The 10,476-nt window shown below is 30.7% G+C and overlaps 1 protein-coding gene across 2 annotated transcripts; it reads right to left on the bottom strand.

Moving 5' to 3' along the window:
* Positions 1 to 3,676: 3,676 nt before the first annotated feature.
* On the bottom strand, positions 3,677 to 8,597 carry CYP97A3 (cytochrome P450, family 97, subfamily A, polypeptide 3). Of its 2 annotated transcripts, XM_011078786.3 has the most exons (16): positions 8,415 to 8,593; positions 8,175 to 8,328; positions 7,591 to 7,807; positions 7,434 to 7,505; positions 7,216 to 7,326; positions 6,948 to 7,139; positions 6,673 to 6,834; positions 6,470 to 6,565; positions 6,287 to 6,388; positions 5,978 to 6,010; positions 5,796 to 5,876; positions 5,624 to 5,706; positions 5,254 to 5,385; positions 4,914 to 4,974; positions 4,636 to 4,701; positions 3,677 to 4,231 (listed from the first exon to the last, which is right to left on the bottom strand). In XM_011078786.3, exons 1-16 carry the CDS (start codon positions 8,515 to 8,517, stop codon positions 4,043 to 4,045), a joined length of 1,854 nt encoding a protein of 617 aa, XP_011077088.1. In that variant the 5' UTR covers positions 8,518 to 8,593; the 3' UTR covers positions 3,677 to 4,042. The 2 variants fall into 2 exon arrangements, with proteins under 2 accessions (XP_011077088.1, XP_088736073.1); XM_088879947.1 differs by lacking the exons at positions 3,677 to 4,231; positions 4,636 to 4,701; positions 4,914 to 4,974 and adding an exon at positions 4,976 to 5,095 and having other exon boundaries at positions 8,415 to 8,597.
* Positions 8,598 to 10,476: the final 1,879 nt, after the last annotated feature.

Genomic DNA, 10,476 nt, shown 5'->3' with positions numbered 1-10,476 from the left:
TTCTCACTGGTAATACAGTACGTAATCGCCAGAGAAAAGATAATAAAATCGTTGAAAAACTACTGCATTGAAGTTAACGATGAAAATTTTTATTAATAAAACACATTATTATTTTTGTTCTTATTATTAATAAGATTTTTAAATTTTTTATATATTAAAATTATATTGGTATAATATTGATTTATTTATTTTTTAATATAAAATAAAGAGGAGAGTTATTCAGTAAAATTATAAAAATAATCTTTTCTTTTCAATCTGTTTTATTCATACCAAATATATGGATGTATTTGAAATTTACTTCAGTTCCAACCATACCAAACAACTTAAATGAAAATTATAATTCTTTCCCTCTCCCTCCCCCTTTCACTTCTCATTTTCTTTCACTTGAACCAAACCAACTAAGTTGATTTAGAACTAGTTTTTGTTAACTTCTCCATCTTGTTGATGGAAGGGGCACTTATATTATACTTTCATGAAATTTGATATAATTATACGTAAATCATAATGAATTAAAAAAAACTACGTACAATGCTCGTGAAATTTATTTATGTCTAACAATAAGTTATTTTGATAGTCAAAATTTATAGAACTTATTGATATTAATTAAAAAAATGAATAAAAATTCATATTTACCTTCGATTGACTTATTATCGACTTATTGTAGGTCAAATAAATATTTCTATGACCAAATATTTCTAATTACAATTACCTTGTTATTGATTAAAGATTTATTAAATACCCCCTGAAATTTACAATCGTCTAATAAATATCAACTTGTGACAGTCCATTACAAAGGTATTCGTTAGTCGACCTTAATTCTAGGGAGTATTTATAAATTTTTAAACAACGACAATGTAATTATAATTATATCAAATTTCATGGAAACCCAATACAATTTACCCTATATATTCTTTTATATTCTAAGATTATTATTTTGAGTGTTATAATTTAATTTCAAACTATTAATATATTTAAGGATAATTATATTTACACCCGTTCATTTATTGTCTTTTTGCACAAACTACCCCTGCCTTTTGAAAAATCATAGAAACCATCCCTAACAGCCTTTAAAATAAAAAATACTCTTAGTTGACTAAGTCAACCTTTAAATTAATTTTTATGGACAAAAATGCTCTTAGAGGTATTTTTGTAATTATTGAAAAGTAGAAGGGGTGTCAAAGTAATATTTATGAAGATGAGTAATATGACCCCATATATTTTCTTTATTATTTATATCAATTTTAATTTAAATACATTATATTAAATTTTATTTATTGAATCTCTATATAAAATTACACCATTTAATAATTAAAATATTAAATTATTCAATTAATATATAAATTATCCCTTAGTAAAATTATTAAAACTAAAAGATTATGTATCCTCTATTTTTATTTATAACTAAACTTCACTAAATTAAAATTAAAATTAATTTGTGTATTTTATATAAATTATATTAGAATTAATAAAATAAATAATTTATTTATAAAAAATATTTGAAATTATTAAATTATTTATTTTTAAAAAATTAATTCCTTCTTCCTGAACCACACAGCCATGCACACCCTAACCCCCGTTCTATTGAAATATCTTTTTAATAAATAAATTAATTTATTTTATCAATTTTAATTAGATTTATATCAAATACATAAATTATTTTTAATTTTTATTTTAGTAAAACTTAATTATAAATAAAACTAGAGAATAACTAATCTTTTAATTTTAATACTTTCAAATAATTTGTACAAGATGTGATAATTTTTTAATTTAAACTTATAATCTATTAACTAATTTTATTTATTATTAATTGAATATTTTAATTATTAAAAGGTGCAATTTTATATAGAGATTCAATAAAAAAAATTAATAAAAAAATTAAAAAATTAAAATTTGATATAAATAATAAAAAATATATGAGGCCATATTACTCATCTTCATAAATATTAATTTGAGATCCCTTCTACCTTTTGATAATTACAAAACACCCATAAGGGCATTTATGTCCTTAAAAAAAATTTTAAATGTTAACCCAGTCAACTAAGCTTACTTTTGGATTTTGAAGGCTGTCAGGAATAATTTCTATAATTTTTCAAAAGATAAGAATGATTTATGTAAAAAAACAATAGATGAAGGATGTAAATGTAATTATCGCAATATTTAATTGCATTTGATATGTTAACTAACTAGTACTGAGTTATTGGGCGGTACAAAATGCCCACAAAGTACACAAAATTTAGGTTCTAAAGCATTTATGAAATTCACAAAATTCTCAATTGGCATTAATTCCCTAAACTCTGCAAATTATTTTACACTGTCTTTTTATAAGCGTAGGATTTTGGTAATGGATATTTATAGGAAAAAGATAAATTTCAATAAAATAAGTAAATAATTTCAATGCAAAAATGTAGAAATATAAATTGTAACTTACATACTTAAATAAGTCGTATTTTATAATAAAGTTGGCACATACGCAAAAAATATAAAAAAATAAATCGTTTTGGTAATGATTCAGACGAGCACATATATAAAAAAAAAACCATCATAGATTTATAAACTATAAATTATAGTATCTTTTTCATTAAATATTAAATAATAGAGAATAAGGATATTTATTTTTGTAGATCCAAAAATAATACTTTTTTTTTAATAATAATAACATTAATGATTCGAACGGTTGTGAAAGTCGAATTTTTAATTAGATATATTTTTCTAAAATAAATAAAACAATTTTCAAGTTCCTTATAATTCTCTCCTTTTTTATGTTTTTCTTTTTTTTTTTTTTAATGAAAGCATTATATAGGAAGAAAATTTTACAAAGTTACTTTACAGTAAATAATATTCTATCAACGAGGATTTTAAATTTAGCTTCAGAAATATATATATATATATATATATTTAAATAGATCTAAAAAGTATGTACTGTATGTTAAACTATTCGCATAATTCTGATAAATTTTTTAGAATTGGAGATTATGGTACGAGATTTATTTCAAAAAGTTATGGGTTTGAAAAAGGATAAATTACAACGAGCTCTCATGGAATTTGACATAATTATGAATATCCTTTATTGTTTGAAAAATTACAAATACCTCCTTCATGTTTCATAGAATTATGTAATTATTGGGTGAAGATTTAAATTTATCAACTTTACCCTCGTTGTATTTAAAAAAAATTCGGACTTGTTGAATGAAAATTTTCAAAAGTTATAAAAAAATTTTATCTACTTAGTTTGTACAAAAAATTCAAAAAAAAATTAAAAATAAATAATATAAACTTATAATTCAAAATCCGGATGAACATTTTGGTCAGTTTACTATAAAAATAGATAAAACCTTACGAAAACTGACAGATTGAGTTAATTATTAGACGAATGGTAAAATTAAAAGAGTATTAATAATTTTTCAAACCGAAAGTATTTGTAATTATACCAAATCTCATAAGAGCTCGAGGAGTCCAAAAAAAATATAAATTAAATTAGGTTAGTGAGTACCAATAATGAACTATTTTGTCAAATGATGTCACAAATATTTCTTATGAAAATAATTACCCTTTTCAATTTTTTTCTTTTTGAAAAAGTAGTATTTAAATTCCATAAATATTTAATAATCAGAAATAGTAAAACAACATATTTGTAAAATGAGAAGTGAAAAGTGAAATAAAAATAAACATAATGGACTAAGTATGAAATTTGGCCTATTGTATAAATCAGTTTATATCACTCAAGGGAGATGAAATGTATTGATTCACAAACCATATGCTACATATGTCTATTGAACTATTGTTTGGAGCAAAAGACTATTGAAGTCTCCGGCTTCTGGTAATTGAAGATGGTTGAGTAGGAGAGAACTCTCAACACACATGAACGCAGAGACCTCTATATACATTTCAAGAATAGAAGGAAACTAACACAACGGCCGGAGCAAGAAGACGACACCCTTTTCGTTCTTCGTCTGATATGTTACATATTAGGACATAGTTGTAGGCCCCTTATTAGTATCTTTTCTTTCTCCGATAATTATGATGGGGGGACCATACCAGGTAACTAGGGAAGTGCAGAGGAGACCTCATCTTTCTGGCCTGAGACTGTCTTCACCTCCGGAATGCTTAGTGATGAGTCGGCTTTTACAGTCGGAATTTCCAGGTTTGGAATGATAGGAGGTCGTCTCCTTGGTGTGACCGTCATCTTCAAGCCTTCTGTTGTGTGAATCGTTGCCCCTGTAGTCATGTTGACCTGTGGAGCAGCAACCGTATATCCGACAACAGTTTACATACTATTGTTACTAGGAAAAGCAAAAGCAACGAACACGAGTAGAGGATGTTGGAGTAATAAAAAATGGTACACTTTGCTCAACTGTCACAGATACAAGTCTCGGTCACGGCCATTTTCAATTTGACAATATTTTTCAGGAGCATGTGTTATATACGATTGGTGGGATGTCATCTACTATGACTATAATATCTTAAGGTTATTTATCCGAGTAAGAGAAATTTTGAACAGTCATGGCCGTAGAAGCAATTTATCTCTGAACTGCATGCATCTGTGTGTTTTTGTGTTTTGATTTTCACTTGTTTCTCTACATGCATTATATTTTTGTTTCCAATTTGTAAGAATAACAGCAGAAACAGATTACTTACAGGAGGTGCTCCCAGGGCCAGTTGGAAGTCAAATCTACGAATAAGCATTGCTACTGCTACAGCAGTCTGCGAATCAGAGATAAAAGATTGTCATTTTTTCGACATTATGACATGAGAAGCAGTTGGCATACCAACAATTCAACATCATCAAATTCACATCAAATAATCTATAAATTTAGCGGAGTAGATTGGCGTCTGAAATACTCGACAAAGAATTTCGAGACGACCAGCTAAAGGATGACTCAATAATCCAACAAGGTTAACTTAAAGAAATTTACCTCAAATGAAGCAAACATGTCGCCGATGCATTTTCTTGGTCCTCCTCCAAAGGGCAAGTAACTGTAGCAGCAACGTGTTGGAGTTTATCACATTAGCTTATACGAAGCGTTTGGAATCAGTCGGAAATGAATTTCCATAAAAATTCAATTTCTTATAGTGGTTTGACACCTGATTGATATCTCTGCAAGAGAGTGTTTTAGTAGTACTCCGTGTTCGACTAGGGATTTATTAGTTGAATCTTAGCTTCTCCATTGGTGAAAAATGAAACATAACAACTACTATGAAAGAGCTATGAGAGTGCTTTAGAACTACTAGTAATTGGCAGCTGAGGATTCAGACCTGAAATTCTGGTTAGTCTCGTTCGGATTTGGACCATCTAAAGGCCACCTTTCAGGATTGAATTTTTCGGCGTCTTCCCAGTGATTAGGGCAGCGATGCAGATTCCAGACAGAAATGAAAATGTCTTCACCCCTGCGAAACCAAATTCAGTATTAGAAGGGGGTGAGGTCTTTCTAATATATACGGCAGCTTATTCAATTATAATTCAAAAACACTAAATCCTTTAATCTTTCAATCACTATCGGGTAAGCTAACCATAATCCTTGCACGTTTACACAGTTGACGGATAATTCAATTTGTGTACGGGTCAAATAATGAGAATTCAGAAACCGGATACATTGCAGTCTTTAGTGGTAATTTCAGAATGAACCTTTTTATTGGGTACTTTCCGAGTACATCATTGTCAAGAGATCGGCGGATCAAAACAGGCGGTTGTGGGTAGAGTCTCAATGACTGTAAAAAAGGTAAAAGGAAAAAAAAAGACATTAAACCAGAGATATGCATACTGCATCAGTATGTAAGTTGTATGGACATTTGCTCACTTCATTAATTACTCTAGTTGTATATTTGAGCTTCTTCATGTCTTCAACGGTCGGAAATCTATCACCGAGAACTGAGTCAACCTAAACAGCAGGTTAAAAGATAATAAATTAATCACAATGGTTCTGTTCAAATGAGTGTTTGAATGTCATTGAGGTGGAACCAAAAAAGTATCTTAATAAACCTCATTTTGAAGCTTCGCCATGACACTAGGCTCCTGCCAGTTATGAAAATGTAAGAGAAAAATATAGAGTCAGAATTATATGATCAACAATATTTAATGACATAAAATAGTGGACAGAACTTTCTGTTTTCGTTGTGAATCAGTATTACCAGAAGGATGAAGTCGCATACTCTTGTATATTTTTTACAGTGTGGCAATGAGCATAAGAAACAAGACATGTAAATTGATCACTTAGTTTCTATTAAAACCACTGAAATTAAATAAGGACAGAATGTCTGAGGAATGAAATGCCAAAGTCATGCTGATTACCTGTGAAAGAAGATAAAAGGTCCATGTCAGCACAGCAGCAGACGTCTCGTGTCCAGCTATGAGCAATGTCATTAGATCATCACGGAGTTGTTTGCTCGAAACCTATATATTATTGTATGAGGACCTTACCAGAAAATTCATTGTTCAATAGATATATGCAGATAACAGAACTGATAGTCATACATCATCACCAGATGCTAATAGGAAATGCAAAATACTAGGGTCTTGTTCATTCATGTATTCCTCATGAAACTGAAGTTCTTCTTCGTCTACCATTTTCTGCAAATACAATGAGAATAGACCAATAAGAGGGATATTATGTCGAGGCATACATCTCATACAATTCCACATAAATTGGAAAAGCAAAAAAATGTGATTCTGCTCACCTTACAGATTGCGATCAGATCATCAAGCGTTTCATTGACCAGCTTGAGAGCTGCGTTAACTTTCTTCAGCTTTGGGGAAATATCTTTCCATATAGGAATCTCCCAAAACGGAATCGGTGCAACACTTCTGTCTTCTGCTTCTCGCAACACAGTGTACACAGCCTGCTCCAGGAACAACAAACTATAATAGCCACTTTAACATAAAATAGTTGCAAGGGAATTCTTTAGTAGTATTAATTGATAACTGAAAATGAAGATGAAGTCGAAGACGATACCTCTACAATTCCAGTGTCAAGTTTTAAAGAGTCGAAGTCATAATTGAATACAGCTTTCCCAATGATATCTAATGTCAAACGGGAAAAAAGAGACTCCATCTCCACATCCTCACCATCAGATGCAGCAGCATCAAGCTTCTTACACAGTCTATCTGTTGCTTCGCCAAAAAGGCTAAACATTGCAGCCACAAACTAAAAGTAGCATTGTGAACCGATATCAGTAGCATAACAAGAAGGGTCCTGCATCTAGATAAGAGATAAGAACTACCTTCTGATGCAGTGCAGGGACTATAGCACGTCGCCTAACACGCCATATTTCCCCATCAGCAGGTATAAGTCCTTTCCCCATTACAAAATCCAAAATTTCAGCCAAAATGCCCTGGCACCAAACCAAAGAAGTTGATCTTAAAAGTGTCTCGAATAAATTCAACTTACAAAATGATTCACAATATGAAGTAAGCTTATCTAATTCTGCAACTGATATACCTTTGAATAAGTTTTTGGATTGTCTTTCAATATATGTTTTGCGATTGAAGGATCTGAAACTATCAAAAACGACTACAAAAGAACCCCAAAATAGTTATTCAACATAGCACAATAACTTTGGAGGGATCGGAGCCACATCAAAGGACGGAAAGCTAACCTTTGGACCAAATGTTAGCCGAAAAATTCCACCATAAGTTAGGTAGAGCTCGTACAATGGGATGAAGAAGGGTTCATTTTTTATGGCATTGATCGAACCCTTTGCCTCTGGAATCTTTAAATGGTCCTCTGAACCAGTGGTGAGATTAAATATGAACTCAAGTACCTCTTTGGGCAAACCCAATTTCAGTAAACCATCTTTCAGCTGTGATTGAAAGCTACCATCGGCAACAAAACATGCATATAATCACAAACGAAAAGAAAACATCATGGCTGCAGACACTGTGAAGTAAATCATTACATCGAAAACAAAATTAATAGTAATCCCAAGAGCCGATTCTTGGTTTGCATTGATCCTGTCCACATTGGCAAAAAAACACTCCAAGAAAATGCACAAATTTCACTAAAATCAGGCTCTCAAAACGGTGAAAAAAATTCTAACTTTCATAGTACAAGCTGCATACACATTACAAACCCAATTTTCAGTTTTTCTTTTCTTCATTCTTTTCAATCTTTTCTACGGTCCACCCCCTAACGGACGACAGATAAAGCACACCGCACAACCCTGACATCCACATTCTTTACCTAGATTTCTCAACGGTGAATTCACCGGAGGCGATACGGGCGGACAGCTCAGCCCGACGCTTCTCTTCCACAAGCCTCTCCACATCCTTTATGCCGTCGTCTTTGGGCCCTCCGCTCCCATTACTCGAATACGAGCAGCTAACCACACTATTCCCTGCACCACATGTTACAAAACCAAAAAAATTCAACACAGGAAACAAGAAAAGCAACCAGCCGTACACAGTGCTTCATGGACTCTACCATTGAACTTCAAGTTAACAGCGGGGCTGAATTTTCTTCTGAAATCTTTGGTTCGTCGACCGGCCTGGGGTGAGAATTGGTGGAAAGAAAGGGTGGCAGCCATTGTTCCGAGAGAGAGAGAGTTAGGAGAGAGAGAGGCGGTGTGTGATGATAATGTGGGAAGTGAAGTGTCTTCTAAAGACTGCCAGCAAGCAGTGTGGTAGAGAAGTTTTTTCAGTTCCACAAAAAATGTACAACTTTTACAGCACGTTGCATTTCACCAAAGGATACGCTGATCTGGTGATAGGAAAATTGGAGTGACAATAGTAGTATCAGGATCCCAACTACTAACGGACAAGAGAAGGAATCCTCAGCGCTGTGGCTCTGTTCACGTCTTAACTTATTCTTTTTCTAATTGTTTAAACTTTAAACCAAAATTTCAAACCATTTTGTTTCGATAATTACAAGGGAAAATTGCATAAAATCCCTCTGTTTTTTCAAAATTTAATTAAAAATTCCCTGTATTAAAAGAATAGGCAAAAATACCCCTAATGTTTTCTAAATTGTTGCATACTCTCCCATTTCGTTAGATGAATCCTAACGGTGTTAAATTTTTGCTAAATTGACCGTTATACCCGTTTCATAACAACCATTGATATTTGAATATAAAAAATAAACGGTCCAGATTTTAAGTAATTTAAATATATTTTTATTTATATTATTTATATATACATTATATATATAGTATATACATTATATATATAGTATATATATTATATATACTATTTCTTTTCGAATCTTCTTTCTATGATTCCGCCATTGTCTGAAAGAATTTCCAACCATGGCTTATATCATTGGAATCCTCTCCTCAAGACGAACATATCCATACCATCAATTTGAACTTTCATTGACTGGAAAGACTGGGCTTCGAGCACGACCGTCAAAGCTTCTTGGCTTCAATTCGTCGTCGTCCGGATGAATTCTGTCCTGGGACCACCACCAATAGACTCGCCTCGACGTGAAGATTCAAACGAGACCATCCTTGCTCATTTTCATCAAGTTTTTGGTGAGATCCAAAACTTTTAAATTTATTTTTGCCGTGATGTTTGTTGCGTTGATTCGCCGCCGCCTTGACGAATCACGGCCTGAAATTACCACCGTTTGACTCCTCTCGTCGAGACGATTCCAAAGAGACCAGGATTGCCCATTTTTATCACCGCCGGCGACTCATCGGCGTTGGAGAAGACGACGGAGAAGAATTAATAAATAAAAATTAATTAAAATTAATTAATTTAATAGAATTTAAAAATAATAAAAATTTTTAAATGTTTAATTTAAATATATATTAATAATTCAAATATAATATTTTATATAAGTCAAAAAAATTGATATAATTTTTAAGTATTTTTGTATTTATTTAGTATATTTTATAAAAAAAACATTAAAATATATTTAAATCAAATAATAATTTAGTAAAGTATTTAATTTAATAAAATTTTAAAATAATAAAAAATAGTAAATGCTTAATTTAAATATATATTAATAGCTATAATATAATATTTTATATAAGTTAAAAAAATTGATATAAATTTTAGGTATTTTTATATTTATTTAGTATATTTTATAAATAAATATTAAAATACATTTAAATTAAATAATAGTTTAATTTGGTTAATAATATAACATTTTATAAAAGTTAAAAAATCTCATATAATTGTAGGATTGTTATATTGATTTGGTATATTTTATAAATAAATATGAAAATATATTAAATTAAATAATAATTTAATTTAATTTATAATATATGATTTTTATTTATATTCAAACAAAAGGGACAAATTGAAAATTTGCTCACTTAAAATCCTATTTTTGTAGTATGTTTGTGAGGGGATGTTAAGTTATATATATAATGAAGGAGAAGGGTATTTTGGACAATTGCACTGCCAAAAAAGCTGAAATAGGATAAAAAAAAAAGTCCTACTCTCATTTCCACCTCGTACAGTACCTTCCATCAATTTTGGACGGAGGGGGTCTTTTTTGCAGGGTTTCAAAATTCACAAGATCTTTTATGGCTATTTATTTA

The sequence above is a fragment of the Sesamum indicum genome, linkage group LG4 (assembly GCF_026168435.1).
Source record: "Sesamum indicum cultivar Baizhima isolate 11 linkage group LG4, ASM2616843v1, whole genome shotgun sequence".
In the NCBI taxonomy this organism is placed as follows: Eukaryota; Viridiplantae; Streptophyta; class Magnoliopsida; order Lamiales; family Pedaliaceae; genus Sesamum; species Sesamum indicum.
The sequence above is the reverse complement of the archived record's forward strand: the minus strand, read 5'-3'. Positions and strand labels throughout refer to the sequence as shown.

Excerpts from the sequence above, each read along its gene's own strand:
- CYP97A3 (XM_011078786.3), bottom strand. The coding sequence starts at position 8,517 with ATGGCTGCCACCCTTTCTTTCCACCAATTCTCACCCCAGGCCGGTCGA. Across the intron at positions 7,140-7,215 it reads TCCCTGCACTGCATCAGAAG|TTTGTGGCTGCAATGTTTAG; the intron begins GTAGTTCTTATC and ends TGCTACTTTTAG. Across the intron at positions 4,702-4,913 it reads ACATGTTTGCTTCATTTGAG|ACTGCTGTAGCAGTAGCAAT; the intron begins GTAAATTTCTTT and ends TCTGATTCGCAG.